We start from the raw sequence: 23,828 nt of genomic DNA, 5'->3' as shown, positions 1-23,828 counted from the left end.
CTCAACCACTGTCTGTCCCACCCACCCCTTCCCTCAACCACTGTCTGTCCCACCCTCCCCTTCCCTCAACCACTGTCTGTCCCACCCACCCCTTCCCTCAAACACTGTCTGTCCCACCCTCCTCTTCCCTCAACCACTGTCTGTCCCACCCTCCCCTTCCCTCAACCACTGTCTGTCCTCCCCTCCCCTTCCCTCAACCACTGTCTGTCCCACCCTCCCCTTCCCTCAACCACTCTCTGTCCCACCCACCCCTTCCATCAACCACTGTCTGTCCCACCCTCCCCTTCCCTCAACCACTGTCTGTCCCCCCTCCCTTTCCCTCAACCACTGTCTGTCCCACCCACCCCTTCCCTCAACCACTGTCTGTCCCACCAACCCCTTCCCTTAACCACTGTCTGTCCCACACTCCCCTTCCCTCAACCACTGTCTGTCCTCCCCGTCCCTCAACCACTGTCTGCCCCACCCTCCTCTTCCCTCAACCACTGTCTGTCCTCCCCTCCCCTTCCCTCAACCACTGTCTGTCCCACCCTCCCCTTCCCTCAACCACTGTCTGTCCCACCCTCCTCTTCCCTCAACCACTGTCTGTCCCACCCTCCTCTTCCCTCAACCACTGTCTGTCCTCCCCTTCTTCCCTCAACCACTGTCTGTCCTCCCCTTCCCTCAACCACTGTCTGTCCCACCCTCCTCTTCCCTCAACCACTGTCTGTCCCACCCTCCCCTTCCCTCAACCACTGTCTGTCCCACCCTCCTCTTCCCTCAACCACTGTCTGTCCTCCCCTTCCCTCAACCACTGTCTGTCCCACCCTCCTCTTCCCTCAACCACTGTCTGTCCCACCCTCCTCTTCCCTCAACCACTGTCTGTCCCACCCTCCTCTTCCCTCAACCACTGTCTGACCTCCCCTCCCCTTCCCTCAACCACTGTCTGTCCCACCCACCCCTTCCCTCAACCACTGTCTGTCCCACCCTCCCCTTCCCTCAACCACTGTCTGACCTCCCCTCCCCTTCCCTCAACCACTGTCTGTCCCACCCACCCCTTCCCTCAACCACTGTCTGTCCCACCCACCCCTTCCCTCAACCACTGTCTGTCCCACCCTCCCCTTCCCTCAACCACTGTCTGTCAAACCCTCCCCCTCCCTCAACCACTGTCTGTCCCACCCTCCCCTTCCCCTTCCCCCAACCACTGCCTGTCCCACCTGGGACTCTCTGCCCACCTGGGACAGGGCCTGTGGTTCCCCTATTGGACTGTTCAGCCACCTGAGGACTCATTGTTCGAGTGGAGCAAGTCTTCCCCGATCCCGAGGGACTGCCGATGATGATGATGGAGTTCCCGCTGCTGCACCTGGCCTGAGGGTCCAGCCCATTCTACACACGGCCCGCTGCAGGAAGCAGGCCCCGGCCCGCTGCAGGAAGCAGGCCCCGGCCCGACAGCGGCATGGTGGGCCCCGGCCCGACAGCGGCATGGTGGGCCCCGGCCACCGGCCCCCAGTCACAACCACTGCCCCCGGGGGCGGGCCGAGCCTGGACCAATGGGGGCGGCGGATGGGGCGGTGGCGGGCCGAGCCTGGACCAATGGGGGCGGCGGATGGGGCGGGGCCGCAGCCTGCAGTTGTGAGGAAATGGCGGCCGCACCTGGGCCTCCGGATCCTCCGAGCGCCGTGTCCCGGCCGCCCCGACCCCAGAACATCGTCCCGCAGCTCCAGCAGGGCCGCTACACGGGCCACGGACCCACCAGAGTGTCCCAGGTAGGCCCAGGGCAGCGGGTGGGCGCCGCTCGGCTCCCGGAGGTTTGTGGCCAAGGCCCCGTGAAGCCTGGGGCTCAATTTACCAGCGGGCCGCCGCGCGCGGGTGGGACCTCAGTCCCCGGGACCTGCTTCCGCGCTCCGGCAAACGGGGGGAAATTAACCATAATAACGCCCCCGGAGTATTAATCCTTCCCCTGCCCGAATATAATAGCCCCTCAGTACTAGGTCCCTTGCCTTTTCTGGTATATATCACTTTTAGACTTGAATGTAGGGGGTATGACGTAAGAAATTTGCAGAAAAATTGATAGAAAAATTGGCAGTGAGGTTAATAGTGAGGTAGATAGTGAGGTTAATAGTGAGGTAGATAGTGAGGTTAATAGTGAGGTAGATAGTGAGGTTAATAGTGAGGTAGATAGTGAGGTAGGTAGTGAGGTTAATAGTGAGGTAGATAGTGAGGTAGGTAGAGAGGTAGATAGTGAGGTTAATAATGAGGTAGATAGTGAGGTAGATAGTGAGGTAGGTAGAGAGGTAGGTAGAGAGGTAGGTAGAGAGGTTGATAGTGAGGTAGGTAGAGAGGTAGGTAGAGAGGTAGGTAGAGAGGTAGGTAGAGAGGTAGGTAGAGAGGTAGATAGTGAGGTAGGTAGAGAGGTTGATAGAGAGGTTAATAATGAGGTAGATAGTGAGGTTAATAGTGAGGAAGAAAGCTGCTGACTGCAGGAAGATAGCAATGTACTGGTCAGATGGGCAATCAGTGGCAAATGGAATTAAATCCAGAAAAGTGTGAGGTAATGCATTTGGGGAGGAGCAACAAAGGAAGGGAATACACAATAAATGAGAGTTTACTCATCATCTTCACGGGCAGTCCCTCGTATCGAGGATGACTTGCTTCCACGCTAAAAATGGATGAGTTCACGTGTTTCAATAAAGGACCAAATATTCCGGATCGCAAACTACATGTTGAAGGGGGGATTATGTCAGTGCGTGGATTTTTTTAACGTGAGTTGGCCGTTGCACACCAGCCACCACACGGGCTTGACAGAGCTAGGTCTTGGTCCAGTGGCAAGGGTTAACCAGGACGATTGGAGACCTGCTCTGCTGCACGGACCCAGTGCGCGCACATATTGCAGTGTGGGCTGGCCCGTGCTGCCCCTGGGCCCCTATCACATCGCCCCACGATCTCTTGCCGTTCCTGCGTCCCAATCTCACCGCTCCAGATACACCTGCCCACGCTCCAATCAGCAACCTGGATTTTGGTGACTCCCAATCCAGTTGCCCTCGTCACAGCCGTCGCTCTCCTGCACCAGCACACACTGTACCTCCTTTAAGACCCTGACCTGCTGTTGATGGTCCTCGCAGGTCGGGGCCACCACACTGAATGCCGGATGCATGCTGCTGCTCCTTTAATGATTCGGGAGATGTTTGACTGTCAGTGTGCCCTCAAGAGACACTACTTTTGATTCCTCATCGTTGCCTCACCTCCTGACTCCCCAAAGCCTTTCCACCATCTACAAGGCACTCCTCCAATTCTGGCCTCTTCAGCATCCCCGATTTCAATTGCTCCACCATTTGCGGCCGTGCCTTCAGCTGCCAGGGCCCTAACCTCTGGAATTCCCTTCCTAAACCTCTTTGCCTGTCCTCTTTTAAGATGCTCCTTAAAACCTACCTCTTTGACCAAACTTTTGGTCTTTGGCACAAATATCTCCTTGTGTGGCTATGTGTCAAATTTTGTTTTATAATGCTACTGTGAAGCGCCTTGGGATATTTTACTATGTTAAAGGTGCTATATAAATGCAAGTTGTTGTATTTGTAGCCTCAGTTGGTAGTGCCCTCGTCTCTGAGTCAAAAGTTTGGAAGTTTGGGCCCCACTTTCCACACACAAATCTTGGGATATCGACAGGCTAAGTGAGTGGGCAAAAATTTGGCAGGTGGGCTATAATGTGGGAAAATGTGAGGGTATCCACTTTGGTAGGAAAAATAAAGCAAATTATTATTTAAATTGGGAGAGATTACAAAGTGCTGCGGTACAGAGATATCTGGGGGTCCTTGTGCATGAAACGCAAAATGTTAGCATGCAGGTACAGCAAGTAATCAGGAAGGCAAATTGAATGTTGGCCTTTATTGTAAGGGGGATAGAGTATAAAAGCAGAGAAGTCCTGCTCCAACTGTACAGGGTATTGGTGAGACCAGACCTGGAGTACTGTGTACAGTTTTGGTCTCCTTATTTAGGGAAGGATATACAGTTACATACATTGGAAGCAGTTTAGAGAAGGTTCACCAGGTTGATTCCTGAGATGAAGGGGTTGTCATATGAAGAAAGGTTGAGCAGGTTGGGCCTATATTCATTGGAGTTTGGAAGAATGTGAGGTGATCTTATTGAAACATATAAGATTCTGAGTGGGCTTGACAGGGTAGATGCAGAGAGGATGTTATCCCTCATGGAGAAATCTAGAACTAGGGGACATAGTCTCAGAATAAGGGATCGCCCATTTAAAACAGAAATGAGGAGGAATTTCTTCTTTCAGAGGGTCATGAATCTTTAGAATTCTCTACCCCAGAGAGCTGTGGAGGCTGGGTCTTTGAATATATTTACGATGGAGATAGACAGAGTTTTGAGCAATAAGGGAGTGAAGGGTTATGGGGAGCGGGCAGGGAAGCGGTTAGGGTTAGGCCAGTGGTGAAGCCAGGATCAGATCAGCCATGATATTAAGTGGCGGAGCAGACTCGAGGGGCCAAATGGCCGACTCCTGTCTCTTATGTGTTATAGGCTGAGACTCCGTGCAGCTCTGAGGGAGTGCTGCACATGTACCTCTGTCCATTAATTAAAACCTCAAAGACAACTTTGTTTCTAATGCGGTGTACCTCAGCGTCACCTAGTTGGTTCCTCAATATACTGATTTAGAAAACTATCGTATACATTCCATGAATTTGTTCCCTACACTATTACTGCAAATTTGTTTTGCCTAGTCAGGGGACCAGGAGCAGAATGGATCGCTAGCTGGCTTCAAGACAGAAAGCAGAGAGTAGGGGTAAAGGGTAGCTATAACAGTGGCAGAAGGTGAGTGGTGGTGTTCCACAAGGATCAGTGCTGGGACCACTGTTGTCCACAATTTCTATTAACCATTTGGAGTTTGGAATCAAAAACACAATTTCTACATTTGTGGATGACACCAAATTGGGGGATAGTCAATACTGAGAAGGACTGCTACACATTACAGAAACACATTAATAAACTTGTAGAAACATAGAAACATAGAAAATAGGTGCAGGAGTAGGCCATTCGGCCCTTCTAGCCTGCACCGCTATTCAATGAGTTCATGGCTGAACATGCAACTTCAGTACCCCATTCCTGCTTTCTCGCCATACCCCTTGATCCCCCTAGTAGTAAGGACTACATCTAGAATGGGCATATAATTGGCAAATGAAGTTCAACACAGATAAATGTGAGGTATTACATTTGGTAGGAAGAATAGGGAGGTCACTTATTACTTGGAGGGTGCGAATCTGGGTGGGGTAGAGGAACACAGTGACCTCGGCGTACAAATGCACAAATCACTCATAGTTGTGACATTGAAAAAGCAAACCCAGCATCAGGGTTTATTTCTAGAGGTTTAGAATTGAAAAGTAGGGAAGTTTTGCTAAACCTGTATCGAACCTTGGTTAGACCGCACTTGGAGCACTGCGTACAGTCCTGGTCGCCATATTATAGAAAGGATATAGAGACACTGGAGAGGGTGCAGAGAAGATTTACAAGGATGATACCAGAAATGCGAGGGTATACATATCAGGAAAGGGTGAACAGGCTGGGTCTCTCTTGAAAAAATAAAGCTGAGGGGTGACCTAATAAAGGTCTTTAAAATGATGAAAGGTTTTGATAGTGTGGATACAGAGAGAATGTGGGGAAGAACATAACTGGAGGCCATCAATATAAGATAGTCACCAAGAAATCCAATGGGGAATTCAGAAGAAAATAATTTACCCAGAGAGTGATGAGAGTGTGGAACTCACTACGACGGAATGGTTGAAGGCACGACAGCCGGTGGGGGAGAAGCGCCATGTGCATGACCCTTTGGGTGATTGGGAGCTAATGTAGGTGAGCAAGGCTATGGCTGATGGGTGAGCAAGCTGTGGTCCGGGATAGGATACAGGCAGCAGAGATTTGAGTGAGTTGAAATTCACTGAGTTTGCGACACGGAATGCCGGCTGGGTTCCCATTGGAATAGTTAAGTGGAGTGAAGATGGGGAGCAGATGGGCTGAGGCTGGGGTGCAGGCATACAATGTTAGAGGCGGTGCTAGTGATGGTGAGGATACGCATCAGAAAAATCCAATTTTCCACATTTATGAAAAGGGAGACAAATCTGATAATGCTCTTAGCATATGCCGAGCAACTGCACTGACTGAGTTATAGCTGGATTTGCTCACCTTACACACGCTTGATATTTTGCATATTTAAGGAGGACTGGAAAAATTGAGACTTTTCTCTGACTTATTTCAGCAGTGAGTTTATGTGCAGCCAACCGGGCCTGGTAACTGATGCACCGAGTTCTGCTAATGTTGTTAGAACCAATGTTCCCATTAAGCTGCCGCGGGATCAACTCACCAGCCTTTAGATGCAAAAATTGGGCATGTGCAGATTTTTGAATGGTTCCCCCCTCCCCCCCAAAAATGAGAAGGAACATTGGTCAGAACCAATTCATTTTCTGCAGTCATCTCTAGCAATTGTTCCATATTCTCTTGTACACCATAATTTGTAAAAACTGACATGTTGGATTGAGGTCCCTGTAGAATTCAGCTGACCCATTGACTTTCCCAGGAGTCTTTATATTGCCTCTTGAATCTCCTTGATTGAGTCTGAGGAGTGCACTGACTCCTCGTGGGATAGAGGAGGCTGCCTGGAATTCTGAAGTGTGCAGCAAGGCAGGGCAGGCAGCAAACATCTTGTTTGTGTAGCTGGGTTGTAAGGCTTGTTTGTCATCTATTAATTGAGGCTGCTAACTCGGCTTGATGTTGAATGTATGTAGAGCGCATTCCTGGCTTGTCTCCCTTTTCATTAATGTGACACATTGGATTTTGCCTGTGCTGATTTTTTTTAACTTGTAACTTATCCCTGGTGTTGCCCACAGAAGAGTTTTGGCCTGCAATGTTATGGGGGGCAGGTGGGGTGGTATAGAGAGAGGGTGGAAAGAGATGCAACAGGGTTGGGGCTAAGTGGTTATGGTGGGGCACTAAAGGACAGACCACAACTAGGTGACTAGTGATCATCAGACAACACGTGCCACAAACTCCATACCGCTGCCATCGATTGCACTCCACTCCTTCACACTTCTCTCCATCTACCATGTGTCTGCCCTTTTCACAGGAGTCGGGAAGCAGACACTGGTGGTGAACGGTTTTTTTTCAGACTGGAGGGAAGTATACATTGGTGTCCCCCAGGGGTCGGTATTGGGACCAGTGCTGTCCGATATACATCAATGACCTGGTATAGGGAGTATAATTTCAAAAATTGCAGACGACACAAATCTTGGAAATGTAGTAAACAGTGAAGAAGATAGTAACAGACTTCAGGAGGACATAGACAGACTGCTGAACCATAGCATCATATTGTCCTTTCGGGTGGATGTAAAACATTCCATGGCCTGTTTTGAAGAAGATGAAGGGAGTTCTGATGTCCTGAACCAGTATCACCATGGACAGATTATTTGGTCATTTACCTTCGGGGTTCACAACCTTTTTCCTTCTGAGGCCTTGCTCCCATGTTATAAAAATTCCACTGACCCATGTAACACAACACAAGTATTTATTCTGTATTTAAAAAAAAAATACAACCGGACTGAAATAAACCTGTTGGATCAGAGAGCGCATTGGAAAACACTGGGCCCCCGCACGGCTGAATGCAAAGCACCGATTGTTTTTCTGGCAACGCCTGCACCGCCCAAGTCATTGCTGCCTTGCCCTTGTAATAGTTCTATTGGACAACGTTACTGCCTATTAAAGGAAGGTCAGACCTTTTGGCTCCTCCACTTTTCTATTTAGGCTTGGGTTTTTTTTTCACACCAGCCCGTGTATATTTAAAACTGCTTTAGTGTCATTTTAATTTCAAAATAAGTTTAATTTCACTCAAAACCTGTTCTCGGTGTGTTATTTTTAATCCTCTCCACCTCCAGCTACAGCAGGAGGGAAGAAGCTGTTGGTGATGTCCCAGCGACATTACTTCCCCTGAACACCTGACACAACAGCTGGAGTGAGCGAGGAAGGTTCAGAGCAGGCCCCCCTCCCCTCACCGCGTGGCTCGGCTTTAGTGTCGCTTTGTGATAGAAGCCCAGGCTAAACCGGTGTGGCTGTCACGGCGGGGGAGGGGGGGGGGGGCGGGCGGTGGGGTCTGGATCCAGCGAGAGGAGCCTTTGCGAAGGGCACAGAGACGGTGATTGCTCCTGCTGCCCTATTGCAGACCCCTGGTTGAGAAGCCCTGATTTATTTCATTGCTGTAGGCAAATTGGCTGCTGCATTTCACTACAGGACAACAGTGACAGCACATCGCATATGCTTTATTGGCTGTGAAATGCTTTGGTACACAAAAGGTGCGTAGTAAATACAAGTTCATGCGTTCTTTTTATCACTGCTTTCCCACCTTCGCTGATCGGAAGATTTTCAGGGCTCTGGGGAAAGAGTGAGGGAGTGGGTCTAATTGGAAAGCTCTTTCAAAGAGGAGTCACAGATACGTTGGGCTAAATGGCCATTTGATGATGCAAAGCTGTACAGACCACACAGTGCAAGATTTGATTTCAGGTTTACGCACTGAGCTGATCGCACTCGTTTGTTGCCACAACTTGCCTCGATGCCTCTGAGCTAGGTCAGGTGGGGAGCTAAGTAATCAGGGTTTCTGCTTATATTATCCATTATGGTCCCCTGCCGCACCCATGCCTGAAAGATGCACAGCAGCATTAGGCTCAGCCGTGATGTGCTTCCGGTTGAATAGGCTGTCAACACCTGCGACTTGAGATCATAAACACGACGAAGGGCCATTAGAGTAAGGGATAATGGGCAGGAATCTCCATTTTCAGCTGAAAATTGGGCAGAACAAATTTCTTACAAATATTGAAGGGTGGATGATGCCTGTTCATGGATTTTTTAATGTGAGGTGACTGTTGCACACCAGCCACCACACGGGCTTGACAGAGCTGGGTCTTGTCCAGTGGCAAGGGTTAACCAAGACGACTGGAGACCAGCTCCGGTGCACGGACCTAGTGCGCACACATATCACAGTGTGGGCTGGCCCATGCTGCCCCTGGGCCCTCGCCTCTTCTGGGCCCCGAACTCACGCCTCTCCTGGGTCCCGATCACGTCTCTCTACAGTCTCTCGCCGCTCCTGCTGTACGTGCCCACACTCCACAATCACCGACCTGGGTTATGGTGATGTCCAATCCAGTCGCCCTCTTCACAGCCGTCGTCCTCCCGGGCCGGACTGACTCGCACTGTATCCTGCTCCGAGGCTGTCGCTCCCTCCAAGGCCCCGATCTGTCTCTGATGCTCCCCGACCTGTCTCATTATACAGTCATTATCATCATCATCGGCAGTCCCTCGGAATTGAGGAAGTCTTTCTTCCACTCCTGAAGTGAGTTCTTTGGTCGTTGAACAGTTCAATACGAGAGCCACAGACTCTGTCACATGTGGGACAGATAGTTGTTGAGGGACTGGTTTGCTGCACGTTCCTTCCGCTGCCTGTGTTTGATTTCTGCATGCTCTCGGCGGCGAGACTCAAGGTGCTCAGCGCCCTCCCAGATGCACTTCCTCCACTTAGGGCGGTCTTGGGCCAGGGACTCCCAGGTGTCTGGGGATGTCGCACTTTATCAGGGAGGCTTTGAGGGTGTCCTTGTAGCATTTGCGCTGCCCACCTTTGGCTCATTTGCCGTGAAGGAGCTCCGAGTAGAGAACTTGCTTTGGGAGTCTCGTATCTGCCATGCGGACTGTGTGGCCTGCAAAGCGGAGCTGATCGAGTGTGGTCAGTGCTTCAATGCTGGGGATGTTGGTCTGGACGAGGACGATGATGTTGGTGCGTCTGTCCTCCCGGGGGATTTGTAGGATCTTGCGGAGACATCGTTGGTGATATTTCTCCAGCAACTTGAGGTGTCTACTGTACATGGTCCATGTCTCTGAGCCATACAGGAGGGCGGGTATTACTACAGCCCTGTAGACCATGAGCTTGGTGACCGTTTTGAGGGCCTGGTCTTCAAACACTCTTTTCCTCAGCCGGCCGAAGGCTGCACTGGCGCATTGACACAGTACTGGATGTAAGATAGCCTGCTCCCTGCAAAAAGGATGCATTGACTTGTTAAAGGAGTAGTATACATCTTTACAAACATTCTATACCCTAATTATTCCTAGAGTCCTATTTTGATTATAAACGGCGGATAGGTTGGTTGACGTGTATGGTATGAAAATGGGCCTGTTATGTCTGAGACTATCAAAAATTGCCATTGTCGACTATATTTCAAGTCGTCATAGCCGGGTATTGGGAAAAGTTTTCAATAAGCAATAATCGCGCCTCGGTTAAACCTCATTAGCTACGATACTGCCACTGCGCTGTAGAGGGCAGTGGCTGCAAGTGCATCAAACCATGTGGCTACAGACACAAAATCAAAAAAAAACAGTGCTTAGCCTGGCCAGTTGTAGTCTATTTAGCTTGTCCACCTGTAAGATAACAGCAGCTTATCTGCATTAGCTGGTTCTGGGCAGAGAAGCAGGTTATTTGAAGGAAAAACGATGCAGTGACTGTGAGTATAGAATAGCAGTGTCCTGTCTCTCTTCAACCCCCCTCCCCCAACGATTAAAACAGTGCTCTCTTTTAGAAAGTAAATTTGGCTCACGTTATCCCATCTTACTGATTCCCCAGTGTATGCCATAAGGAGTAAGATCATACTGCAAAAGGTCCAGGGGTTGTAGATCACAGGTCTCTGTCCCACTTTACAGGGGAAATTCAAAATGGATTCTGAGCAAACCGTAAATCAAAATTAAATGCCGATTTATAGTTTTCAATATTTTTTTTATAAAAGTAGTTTCTAACACTGTTTCTGTTTGCAGATTCCAGATTCTTTGCTCCGAGAGAGGGACAAAACTGCGAAATGGAACGGAATCCCACATCTAGTGCAGAAATTATATGAGAACAGCCAACCCAACAATGATGGGCTCTTGCAGTGCCAAGGTATCTTAAAGGTAAGTGCTAAAGATTGTGGTGCAATGCACTGTGGGTTAAGCCTAAAAACAGCAATCACAGAACCTCTCAACCATCTCTTTTCCAGTGAGAACATGCACAGTTTACATTATTAAAACATAGAAAATAGGTGCTGGAGTAGGCCATTCGGCCCTTCGAGCCTGCACCACCATTCAATAAGATCATACCCTTAGTACCCCTTTCCTGCTTTCCCTCCATACCCCTTTGATCCCTTTAGCCGTAAGGGCCATATCTAACTCCCTCTTGAATATATCCAACAAACTGGCATCAACAACTCTGCGTTAGGGAATTCCACAGGTTAACAACTCTCTGAGTGAAGAAGTTTCTCCTCATCTCCGTTCTAAATGGCTTACCCCTTATCCTTAGACTATGTCCCCTGGTTCTGGACTTCCCCAACATTGGGAACATTCTTCCCGCATCTAACCTGTCAGAATTTTATATGTTTCTATGAGACCCCCCACTCATCCTTCTAAACTCCAGTGAATAAAGGCCCAGTCGATCCAGTCTCTCCTCATATGTCAGTCCAGCCATCCCGGGAATCAGTCTGGTGAACCTTCGCTGCACTCCCTCAATAGCAAGAACGTCCTTCCTCAGATTAGGAGACCAAAACTATACACAATACTCCAGGTGAGGCCTCACCAAGGCCCAGTACAACTGCAGGAAGACGTCCCTGCTCCTATACTCAAATCCCCTAGCTATGAAGGCCAACATACCATTTGCCTTCTTCACCGCCTGCTGTACCTGCATGCCAACTTTCAATTACCATGACACCCAGGTCTCGTTGCACCTCCCCGTCTCCTAATCTGCCGCCATTCAGATAATATTTTGCCTTCGTGTTTTTGCCACCAAAGTGGATAACCTCACATTTATCCACATTATACTGCATCTGCCATGCATTTACCCACTCACCTAACCTGTCCAAGTCACCCTGCAGCCTCTTAGCGTCCTCCTCACAGCTCACACCGCCACCCAGTTTAGTGTCATCTGCAAACTTGGAGATATTACACTCAATTCCTTCATCTAAATCATTAATGTATATTGTAAATAGCTGGGGTCCCGGCACTGAGCCCTGCGGCACCCCACTAGTCACTGCCTGCCATTCTGAAAAGGACCCGTTTATCCCGACTCTCTGCTTCCTGTCTGCCAACCAGTTCTCTCTGTCCACGCCAGTACATTACCCCCAATACCATGTGCTTTAATTTTGCACACCAATCTCTTGTGTGGGACCTTGTCAAAAGCCTTTTGAAAGTCCAAATACACCACATCCACTAGTTCTCCCTTGTCCACTCTACTAGTTACATCCTCAAAAAATTCCAGAAGATTTGTCAAGCATGATTTCCCTTTCATAAATCCATGCTGACTTGGACCGATCCTGTCACTGCTTTCCAAATGCGTTGTTATTTCATCTTTAATAATTGATTCCAACATTTTCCCCACCACTGATGTCAGGCTAACCGGTCTATAATTACCTGTTTTCTCTCCCTCCCTTTTTAAAAAGTGGTGTTACATTAGCTACCCTCCAGTCCATAGGAACTTATCCAGAGTCGATAGACTGTTGGAAAATGATCACCAATGCATCCACTATTTCTAGGGCCACTTCCTTAAGTACTTTGCAGAGTACTTATCAGGCCCCGGGGATTTATCGGCCTTCAATCCCATCAATTTCCCTAACACAATTTCCCGCCTAATAAGGATATCCTTCAGTTCCCCCTTCTCACTAGACCCTCGGTCCCCTAATATTTCCAGAAGGTTATTTGTGTCTTCCTTAGTGAAGACAGAACCAAAGTATTTGTTCAACTGGTCTGCCATTTCTGTTTCTCATGACCCAGTCCCTCCATCATCCTCAGTCACTCTAATTGCTCTCTCCTGCAACCTTTCAATAGCTGCAATATTGGTCTTGTACTGTGCTACAAAACTTTACACAGTATTTAATTGTGTTCGCTACAATGATTTAAAGAAAGACTTGCATTTATATAGCGCATTTCACGACCTCAGGACGTCCCAAAATGCTTTACCGCCACTGAATTACAAAATGACAACATTTATAAAGTGGCAGGATTACCTCATATTGGGCTTCCCGTGGGCAGTGCATGGCACTGGAATGAGATTCACTAATCCTGCACCAGTCAATGCTCCAGTAGTGGCACATGGGACCACAAGCACTGCTAAAGCCCCTGCATGTGGTATTTGAAAACTATCTCACGGTAGTGTGGACTGTTAAATTTGAAAGACTTGCATTTATATAGTCCCTTTTACGGCCTTCATTATGAACTGTGGTCTTAAGACAAGGACAAGCAGATAATAATGGGAAAAGGCTACTGTGAATCCTGGTAACCAAACATCCTCTTTGTTCTATCCTCTCCGTGTGAAGAAAATGGGCAAATAAAAAGTGAGAATGGGGTTGCAGTTGTGGCAATCTTTATCATCTGTGAATATGACAGATTATTTTTATAACCAGAAAGCCTGGGTTTGCTGACTGGATGGGTTTGTAAGCAATGCTCCACACAGGCTCTCCCTCCATCACCTCTTGTGGTGAAGCAGCCTCCCGAGCTGACAGTTTGCTCTACACAATGATGGCTCTTTTGCTGCTGAATATCTGACTGAATTGCCAATTTGCTTCAGTTTTCTGTAGCTAGATTTTATGCCTCTTGATTCCGGAGTAGTGTGTACAGCAGAAAATCTAATTACAACTTCTCCTTTGACATCAACTGTATCAAATTTTTCTTTACTCTAACGTTACTGAGTAGGGAAGTTCCAGGGAGCACAATTGTTATAGAATCATAGAACCATAGAAACTTGCAGTACAGAAGGCTGTTCGGCCCACCATGCCTGAAAGAGCAGTTGTTTTTAGTCCCATATCCCCACTCTCTGTCCATAACCCTGAGAGTTGCTCATCCTCCAGCACCCGTCCATCACCCTGTGGCACCCGTCCATCACCCTGAGAGTTGCTCCAGCACCCGTCCACCTCTCTCCTTTAAATGATGTGGAAGCATCTTCCACCCCCTTTTCAGGTCAAGTGTTCCAGATCCTGAATGAAAAAAGTTCTCTCCTCTTGAGATCTTTTGCCAATGATTTTAAATCTATGACTTCTGGTTATTGACTCGCCAGAGGGAATAGTTTTTCTCTGTTTAAACTTTTCTCTTATCAAAACCTATCACCATTGAAAGCCTCTATTAGGTCACCTCTTAACCTACTCTGTTCCAAGGAGAACAGTCCTAATTTTTCCAACCTCTCATAACTGAAGTGCCTCATCCCTGGTAAAGCTCCTCTGTACTCTTTCTAATGGCTTCACATCTTTCCTGAAGTGTGGGCCCACAATTGGCCACAATACTCCACCTGGGGTCTAACCAGTTTTATAAAATTCTAGCATCATCTCTACTTTTATATTAAAAGCAAAATACTGCGGATGCTGGAATCTGGAATGAAAACAGAAAATGCTGGAAATCTCAGCAGGCCAGGCAGCATCTGTGGAGAGAAAGCAGAGTTAACGTTTCGGGTCAATGACCCATCATTAGCACTGTTCTGACGAAGGGTCATCGACCCAAACATTAACTCTGTTTCTCTCCACAGATGCTGCCTGTTCTGTTTTTACTCTACTTTTATATTTATTCCTCTATTTATAAACCCAAGTAACCTATATGCTTTTTTAACCACCTTATCAGCTTTCCCTGCTACCTTTAAGGATTTGTGTATGAGATCTGTCTGCTCATCTAGACTTTTCAAAATAGTGCCATTTATAGTATATTGTCTTTCCATATTATTCCTCCCAAAGTGCATCACCTCACACTTCTCCGTATTGATCTCCATCTGCCACACCTGCCCACTTCGCCATCCTGTCTGTCATCCTGAGGCCTATAACTATCCTCATCACAATCTACTACTTTGCCAAGTTCATATCATCTGCAAACTTTATAATGCACTGATCTGCGGGATTCTTTGATACTGAAAAATGTTTAATTCTGCAGTACCGGTATTCCTGATCCACTCGAGTACAGGTTCACAGTGAAAACATTAAGTCACAATCATCACAAAAGTGTGATTAGTCCAGCTCAGAATTGTTTTTGGATGTAATGACTGAACCTTGCCATCTGAAAATTCCGATTGTGGAGGAATTTTGCTCACAAGGCTGGTGTCACTGTGATGATGCAGTGTCCTGGAGTGTACGCTACAAATTCTATGCTCCCCTCCCAGCCCAATTCAGATATAGTGCTAATGAGACCAAATGTCAGGTTCTCTTTTAGCATTCACGGCAGCCGTGAACAGATAAGCCATTTTATTTTACATATTTAAATCTTTTTGTTTACAAGATACTATTTTTCAAAATACTATTTTGGCATTATTTGTTTTGAGAAATTTGTCTAAATCTAAATGTTTAATTGCTGCCCAGTGGTTGGATCTTAAATCGCAAGATAGATTTGGATGAAGCAAGCCCTTCAACTAATCAGATTTTATTTCCGGTTGCCAACACTGCTGCCTGCCTGTTAGTGTCCAGCTGTTGTGGCTTGGAGGGGAGCAGTAGGGCTGTCGAGCCAGTTTGGGGAGCAGGGATTGTGCTGCCTGATTTGGTGTGTTGAGGTGTTGATTGTTGCCCCCTTGTGTGTAGGAGATTGCTCCACTCCTCTCGATGGAGGCAATGGCGTTTGTGACAGAGGATGGGAAAGGTGCCCAGGAGTCCAAATTTCCGAACACGCACATTTTCGATCTGTTCGGTGGAGTAGATGTAAGTACTGCATAATGCTTTGAAGATACATTAGAGGTATATTTTCTGAAATCCTTTGTGTGGGGGTGAAGGCGGAGGGTGAGATTGCAAAATACTCCATTGCTACACAATGGCCCCCGAGATCTGGAAATAATGTTTACCATATAATAAACAGAGTGCACTGCTGGAGCACAGCCAAACAGGCAAAGGAGTTTCTTTCACTGGAAGCAGAATCTGGAATGGTGAGGCTGGGGGTGTTCCATTAGTCATTAGCTTTTCTTTCACCTCCGCCCCGCCCCCCCTGCCCGACGACAAGCAGTAGCATTGATCAAACCCTCTTTTTTTAAGTAAGACAGTTCTCTGAGTGAGTTGTATCTTTGCTTTGTTTAGACCAGTCTCTCGAAACGAGGATGACTTGCTTCCTCACCAAAAAAGGGATGAGTTCACGGTGTTCCAATGAAGGACCTAACATTCCAGGCCCCGAACTACATGTTGAAGGGTGGAAGATGCCTGTGCGTGGATTTTTTTAACATGGGATGCCGTTGCACACCAGCCACCACACGGGCTTGACAGAGCTAGGTCTTGGTCCAGTATCTAATAAATGAATGCACCAAGGATGGCTTTTAAAAAAAATTCCTTTCTAAGTTGTATTTTACGATGATGAGGTTGAAAGTGTGTCTTGGATTTTAAACATTGAGTCTCACGTCGTTCAGTTGAGTCCATTGCAAGCCTGACCAGCCAGTGAGTTTGAAATTCTAGTTTGCCTGAGCTGTAGACCCACGGATCCCTGTTCGCTGTCTGCGATCGATGTGCAGTTACACGCCAAGTTGTTCGCCCCTATGTGCTGTCACTGCTAATGAGTTCAAATCAAAATCAAACAGACAAAAATACATTTTTATTGAGTCCTCCCAGTGTTATTTTTTGCACAAGATAGGTACCATGAAGTGACAGTAATAGTTCAGCGCTAGCTGCCATTTTATGACCTCTGTACTCAAAGTAGAATTGTTTGTAAAGATTGAGGGCAGAATGTTTTGGGGAAATGAGCTGACTGCAGAGACTACTGGTAGTTCTTGTGTTGGAAACAACATTGCGTGTTTACAATGATTCTTGTATTAAATTCTGAGGCGATGCATGATAGATGTTGCAATAATTCCTTCTGCCACCTCCTTGTTTCATGCGAGAAGGTGGAGTGTCTGGGCCCTTGGTTGTGGTACTGCTGGGTTTTTATTCTGCAATATGAAGTATTGATTGCAACTTTTTGTATTTTTAAATATGATAGAAGTGAAGGCTAATAATGATAGCAAGATGGAAATAATGCTACAGCCAAGTCATTAAGTCAAATATACTAGACCTGGATATGAGATCCCTGCTTCTATAGAAGTTAGAATAACTTTTCCTCCTGGTATTTGCCTACGCTTGAAAGGCATTGGCTTTAGTTGGTTATGGTTCAATAGGCACCAGCAGCCCTCTAGTATAACCTGATCATTCTTCATCTGTGAGCCTTGGCAGTGACTGTGAGCAAACTGTCCCAGAGTGAAGGACGTCGGGGCCGAACTCATTCGTATCCTCATCTGATGTTTTCTCTCCTGCTGGCTCTCTCGCACTCGCTCACTATCCCGCTCTCGCTCTTCACACACACATGCACACGCTTTCTACAGGGGTTACTAAATAACGTCAGGAATGGTAGCTCCAGCTTTCTGGGGGTGTCCATCCCCAAAGGTTAGAGACATTGGAAGCAAGTACAGTGTTTCGGCCTTTATATAGCACCTTTAACCTAGCAACATGTAGACCAGATATTATAACCAGGTCTGTTTTAGCCAGTAGAATACCCCTGCTAAAAAGGTATTTTTTCCTCTTGACCAGTGAGAAGATTTAAAAGCCTGTGTTTTGATATGTTCCATGCTTTCTTTCACTTTTACAGCTCTTAGTTGAAATCCTTATGCGGCCAACACTTGCGCCACAGAAAAAGAAGCAGAAAAGTGAGTAGAGTATTAAACGTTTCTTGTGCTTAACGAATTTCAGACCAAAGCCTAATCAAGATATCATCCACTAGTGATGCGCTTGCTAAAAGTTGCTGTGACGAAGCATCGAGCAGAGGCAAGGTGCTTCCTTGGAGGGAGGCAGAGGATTCAGGGGAGAGTTTTTACTGAGTTGTGATCAGCACCTCCTGGTAGCAGATGTGAGCAATATTGGAGCATGTTGCTCACACGTCCCCTTGGCCACAGTGGAGGTGTGACCCAGGAAGGTCTGAATAAAGGAAGAATGTCACAAAAATGAATTTTTGTTGGAATTGGATTATGGATTTGAATTCAGCAAGTGAGCTTCACAGAAAATGGTCAGCCTGCTGATGCACATTGACTGTGGAACTCAGGCTGGTTGCGTTATTAGCCAAAATGCAAGCACATGAAATTGGAGGTACCCTTAAGACATGGGTTGAAAATTGGTTGAGCGGTAGGAGACAAAAAGTAGAGATAAAGGAAATAGACTGTGATTGGCAGGATGTGACCAGTGCTGTTTGCCAGGGCCTCAGCTTTTCACCATATCTATCAGTGACTTGGATGAAGGATGACTCAAGTCTGTCGATGACACTGTTAGACACACAAAGTTGTCCAGATAGGCTCAGGAAGTTACAAAGATACACAGGCAGATTAAGTGAGTGGGCAAAACTGTTGCAGATGCAGTTCAGTGTGGGGAAGTGAGGAGTCATCCACTTTGGATCAAAAAAGACAAATCGGAATGTTTTGTTTATGGTGAGAGGTACAAAAAGTAATCTCAAAGTTTAATGGAATGTTAGCCTTTATCTCCAGTGGGCTGGAATACAAAGGACAGGAAGATGTGCTTCAGTTGTACAGAGCTAGTCAGATCCCCACCTGGGACACTGCGTTCAGTTTTGGGCCCCGCACCTTAGGAAGGGTGTATTGACCTTGGAGGGTGTTAGAATATTTTAAAGTGGCCCAAATAGTCGGGGTACCCCAACTTGCTTTGCTCCAGCATTTTGGACAAAGAGCAAATGTGGAGAAAATGCTGTACCTAGATAAGGTACTGGTTGCTAGAGGACCCATAACCTAACATGCAAGGCCATATCGTGGGCTGGTATTATAACATGTAACGAACCAGACACTTCCAGATAAGAGGAGCGAACAGTTGCATTTGGGACATTGTGTAAACAGCTCAACCTGGCGTCAGCTTGGCAGGATACTGATAGTACATGCAGCCCAAGAAAACCAAATAGTATAATGGCAGAACCTGGCCCCTCCAAAAGTTAGAGCCCTCTTGTTGGACAGTCGGAAGTCCTTCCTCCTTAATGGTACCCCAGGAAGATTACAATCTCATCAGCTTGGACTTGTGGAGAAAACAGGTTGTATTAATCGTTTGCCATTTACTGTAATGCAGTTATTAGTCAGTGTATATTAAATTTTGTTGTTTAAAACCACTCGAGCCTGAATCACGTGGCGGTTATTGTTGCAGGACTAACAAACCTTTGTTGCAATTGTAACTACGGGAAATACACTAACTGGGTGTGCAGTGCAGATTCACCAGAGTGAAACTGGGATTTTAAGGCTTAAATTGAGGACTGGCTGTTATTCCCTTGGGCTTGGAAGTTGAGGGGTGATCCAATCGAAGTGTTTAAAATGTTGGTGGGGGAGACAAGAACAAGGGAGTAGTGACATTGGGAAACATTTCTTCACAGAGGTTAGTGGCAATCTGGAACTCTTCTCTCCCCCCCCCCCCCCCCCCCCCCTCTCCCCCCAAAGGCGGTGGATCCTGGGGGTCAATTAAATTTTCAAGACTGCGATCAACAGCTTTTTGTTGGGTAAGGCTATTGAGAGATATGGAGCAAAGGCAGGTAAATTGGATTGAATACAGATCAGCCATTGAATGGTGGAGGGGCTGAATGGCCTCCTGTTCTTTTGTTTCCTAGGTTCTTAATATTTTTCTTCCTATTCTAATCCTATTACTGAGGGCTGCTTGTTTCCTTGTTCTCTTCCCTTTAACTTTTTGATGGGAATATCCGGTTGTAATGTGTTGCAGCCCGACATCCATCATCATAGGCAGTCCCTCGAAATCGGGGAACATTTGCTTCCACTCCAAAAGTGAGTTCTCAGGCGACTGAACAGTCCAATACGGGAATTACAGTCTCTGTCACAGGTGGGACAGACAGTGGTTGAGGGTAAGGGTGGGTGGAGAGTAGGTTTGCAGCACGCTCCTTCCGCTGCCTGCGCTTGCTTTCTGCATGCTCTTGGCGACGAGACTCGAGGTGCTCAGCGCCCTCCCGGATGCACTTCCTCCACTTAGGGCGGTCTTTGACCAGGGACTCCAGTTGTCAGTGGGGATGTTGCATTTTATCAAGGAGGCTTTGAGGGTGTCCTTGTAACGTTTCCTCTGCCCACCTGGGGCTCGCTTGCAATGTAGGAGTTCCGAGTAGAGCGCTTGCTTTGGGAGTCTTGTGTCGGGCATGCAAACAATATGGCCCGCCCAACAGAGCCCTCAACTGTGAGTGTGAAACAGCGTGTGGGTGTATGGCAAAGCCTTCAGTAACATGAACAAATTAAACTTTTTCCAAGATTTTTGTCTGGTTTTACAAAAGAATGCACTTATAAATGTTGCAAGTTAAAATGGAAGCTGGGTTTGCTAAATCTAATAGCATATTTTTTGTCTTGCAGTGAGTGAGGACTTGATAAAGGATTGCCTGAGCATATTATACAACACGTGTATCTGTGTAAGTGTGAGTAGGTGTGCCTTCTGTAGCTGCAATATTACAAAGATCAGTTAGAGGTCTCGTAAGTCAGGGTTGGTCAGATGTAAATATACTAGTTTTAAACAAAGATACAGACTCGTCTTCAATAGATGTCTTTTTGAATGTTGTGGATAGGCTGAAGAAATATTTGGCTTCTGGTTAAATGCACAGAGCAGTTGGGTTCTGCTTTAAGTCTGGCAACTATTTTTGTAGGTACCTGAGGTACTGGTTGTATACAGTAAGTTCCTCTGCAAAGAATGATAGAAATAACTTGGAATCATAGAATATTTTACCACAGAAGGTGACCATTCGGCCCTTCAAGTTTGTGCTGGCTCTTTTGAAGAGCAATCTAGTTAGTCCCACTCAACCACGCTTTCCCCATATCCCTGCAATTTTTTACTCTTCAAGTAATTATCCAATTCCCTTTTGAAAGCTACTTTTGATTCTGTTTCCACTGCCCTTTCAGGTAGCGCGTTCCAAATTCTAACCACTTGTTGTATATATCCTCCTGTAGCCTCTGCTTCATTTGCCAATCACTTTCAATCTGTGCCCTCTGGTTATCGACCATTTATATAGTCCCTTTCATGGCCTCGGAGTGTTCCAAATTATTTTACAGCCAACGAAGTACTTTTGAAGTGTAGTCACTTGTAATATAGGAAATGTACTGGCCAGTTTGCGCACAGCCAAGTCCTACAGACAGCAATTACCAGACTATATGTTATAGTGATGTTGGTTGTGGGGTAAATATTGGCCAGGACACCGGGGAGAACCCTCCCCCCTCCTCCCCCTCCCCTTCCTTCTTCCCACCCCTTTCCCCCCTCCCCTTCCCTTCCTCCCCCCCCCTCCCCTCCCCCTCCTCCCCTCCCCCCCCTTCCCCTTCCTCCCTCCCCTTCTCCCCCCTCCCCTCCCCCTCGCCCCCCCCCCCCCTTTCGGCGTGGGATTTAGCTGTTGTGGGTATTTGGTGCATGTGATTTATATATTTGGAAGGTTCTGTTCACAGCGGATGATGCAGCGTCCTCTCTCACTTTTAGACGGATAGAGTGACCAAGCGCCTGTCGGAACGGAATGACTTTGTGCTGTTCCTCTTCACACTCATGACAAATAAAAAGACCTTTTTGCAAACTGCTACACTTATAGAAGATATCCTGGGAGTTAAAAAGGTTGGTGTATCTTGTTCAGACCCTTTTATATTTTATATTGTGTGCATTTGGAGAGAGCAATGCCTCCTCTTCCTTGCTGGTTTTCACTTGCTTTAGTCTCTAGTCACAATTTAGAAGTGATTCTGGGAGCATATTTGTATTTGGATGGTGCCAAACTCCATCTCCCTCCTTAGCCCATCTCAAACTGAACAAGATTATTTGCAATGTCCTATTCGACCCCAAGCTGAGCTTTCGACTCCATGTCCTGGTCATCAGAAAGGCCACCTACTTCCGTCTCTAATAGCGTCCACTTCTTCCTTACCTCACCCCACCTGCTGAAACCCTCACCTGTGCCTTTGTCACCTCCGGACTTGTTTTCTAATCTCCCCGAGCTGCTCTGTGCCTTCACCTCCAATAACAACAGGTAATGCCAAATTCTGCTGCAGGTTTGCATCACGAACTATCATGGTGTGGTTGTGATGAGAACTTTTCCATTTTGTTTATGCCGATATGATTGATTTAATGCTGTTGTGGTTGGAGATCTAAAATGAAGTGCAATGCCCTTTTAATATAAAGGCCCCAAGTTTCCACATGATTTGCTCCTGATTTTTAGGAGCAACTGGTGTAGAACGGAGTATCTTAGAAATCGGAATTCTCCACATTTAGTTTGCTCCAGTTCTAGTCAGGTAGAACAGTTTCACTTTGGAACAGAATCAGGCCACTTACGCCTGATTTCAAAGTTTCGTGAGTGAAAACTTACTCCAAACTAACTTAGAATGGAGTAAGTGAAGATTTTTGTACGCTCGAAAAAACCTTGTCTACACTTTAGAAAATCAGGCGTAGGTTACAAATCAGGCGTAGGGAATGGTGGGTGTTTAAAGGGAAGTTTACAAACATTAAACACTTCAGTTTTACAAATAAAGAGCCATCATCAATAATAAATGATAAATACATCAATAAATCAACCAATTAATAAATAATTTTTTTTTGAAAAATTAATAAATAAAACATTTTCTACTTACTGACTGCAGCACCGGGAGTCCTCCAACAGCGTGCTGGGATGCCCCCCTCAATGTGTTTCTGTCAGTGTCTCTATCTCTCTGTCTGTCTTTGTGTCTCTCATTCTCTGTCTGTCAGTGTCTGTGTTTCTGACAGCGAGGAGGGGGGTAGAGGGAGGGATGGGTGAGAAGGGGGAGGGATGGGGGGAGAAGGGGGAGAAAGGGGAGATTGGAGGGGGGGGAGGGAGATTGGAGGGGGGGAAGGAGATTGGGGGGCAAGGAGAAGGGGGAGGGAGGCTGAACGGGCCGGGCCCGAGACTTTGGGCAGGGCCCGTCCCCAGCACCAGATTTACAGGTAGGTGGCGTTGGGTCGGGTCGGGGGGGTGGTGGGAGGGAGGTCGGTTCGGTTCGGGTCGGGGGCGGGGGGGGGGGGGGGGGGGGGGGGAGCGGGTGTCGGTCCGGAGGCGGGGGTGGGGGGGAAGCGGGTGTCGGGTCCGGTCTGGAGGCGGGGGGTGGGGAGCGGGTGCCGGTCCGGGGGCGGGGGGTGGGAGTCAGGCCGGGAGGAAGCAGGAGCTGGCCGTGGGAGGAGCCTTATTCACGCAGCCCCAGTGAGGCCATTGGGCCAGGGCTAGGGGCTGCGTGCTTCGGGCCCCTCCCACACAGTTTCGGGCGCCTGGAGCTACTGCACTTGCGTGCCCCACTGTAGCGCACATGTGCAGAGCTCCCGGCACTGTTTCCGGCGCAGGGACCTGGCTCCGCCCCCCTACAGCTCCTGCTGCGCTGCGCCGAGGGCCAGAGAACCTGCAGGGAGGTGGAGAATACGGAGGTTTTTTTAGGCGCACTTTGTGGCGTGAAAAACGGGCGTCCAGGTCGGGACTGCGCCGTTCTAGGCGCGGCTCGAAACTTGGGTCCATTATGCCTTTAGGGCAGTACTTATTTCTGTATTACAGCTTATGAAGGAGGTTTTGAGACTCGTGCGTCCCCACAGCTTATGCCTAGCCTGTGAGGCACCTGTGAGTGTCAAATACTCCTAATCCTTTCTTCCCTAGCCTGTGACACACAGTGCAGCAGACAGTGCCTGGTCGCCTGATCCAAGTGCTCCAACATTTTGGGTGTGGGGCAGACCTAATGTTACTTTAGGCTCATTTTGCAATATCCTTATTTCTTTCAAGGAGATGATCCAATTGGAGGATATTCCAAATCTTGCAAACCTGGTTGCTAGTTTTGACCAGCAACAACTTGCGAATTTCTGTCGGATTCTGTCGGTCACTATCTCAGAGCTGGA

At 47.5% G+C, this 23,828-nt stretch overlaps 1 protein-coding gene and 1 non-coding gene across 2 annotated transcripts; one reads left to right on the top strand and one right to left on the bottom strand.

The window, feature by feature from the left end:
• Positions 1-1,526: 1,526 nt before the first annotated feature.
• On the top strand, positions 1,527-23,822 carry LOC139243606 (short transient receptor potential channel 4-associated protein-like; the record flags this gene model as incomplete). The annotated part of the gene is made up of 7 exons (XM_070870802.1): positions 1,527-1,742; positions 10,819-10,950; positions 15,573-15,689; positions 17,590-17,647; positions 20,333-20,388; positions 21,438-21,566; positions 23,716-23,822. Coding segments are annotated over exons 1-7 (815 nt in total), but the record flags the coding sequence as incomplete, so codon positions are not given.
• On the bottom strand, positions 10,192-10,327 carry LOC139243607 (U4 spliceosomal RNA). The gene has a single exon (XR_011589655.1). It is a non-coding gene; the product is annotated as a U4 spliceosomal RNA (small nuclear RNA).
• Positions 23,823-23,828: the final 6 nt, after the last annotated feature.

This window comes from Pristiophorus japonicus, unplaced genomic scaffold (genome assembly GCF_044704955.1).
Source record: "Pristiophorus japonicus isolate sPriJap1 unplaced genomic scaffold, sPriJap1.hap1 HAP1_SCAFFOLD_1752, whole genome shotgun sequence".
Classification (NCBI taxonomy): domain Eukaryota; kingdom Metazoa; phylum Chordata; class Chondrichthyes; family Pristiophoridae; genus Pristiophorus; species Pristiophorus japonicus.
This window is presented reverse-complemented; position numbering and strand designations above follow the sequence as displayed.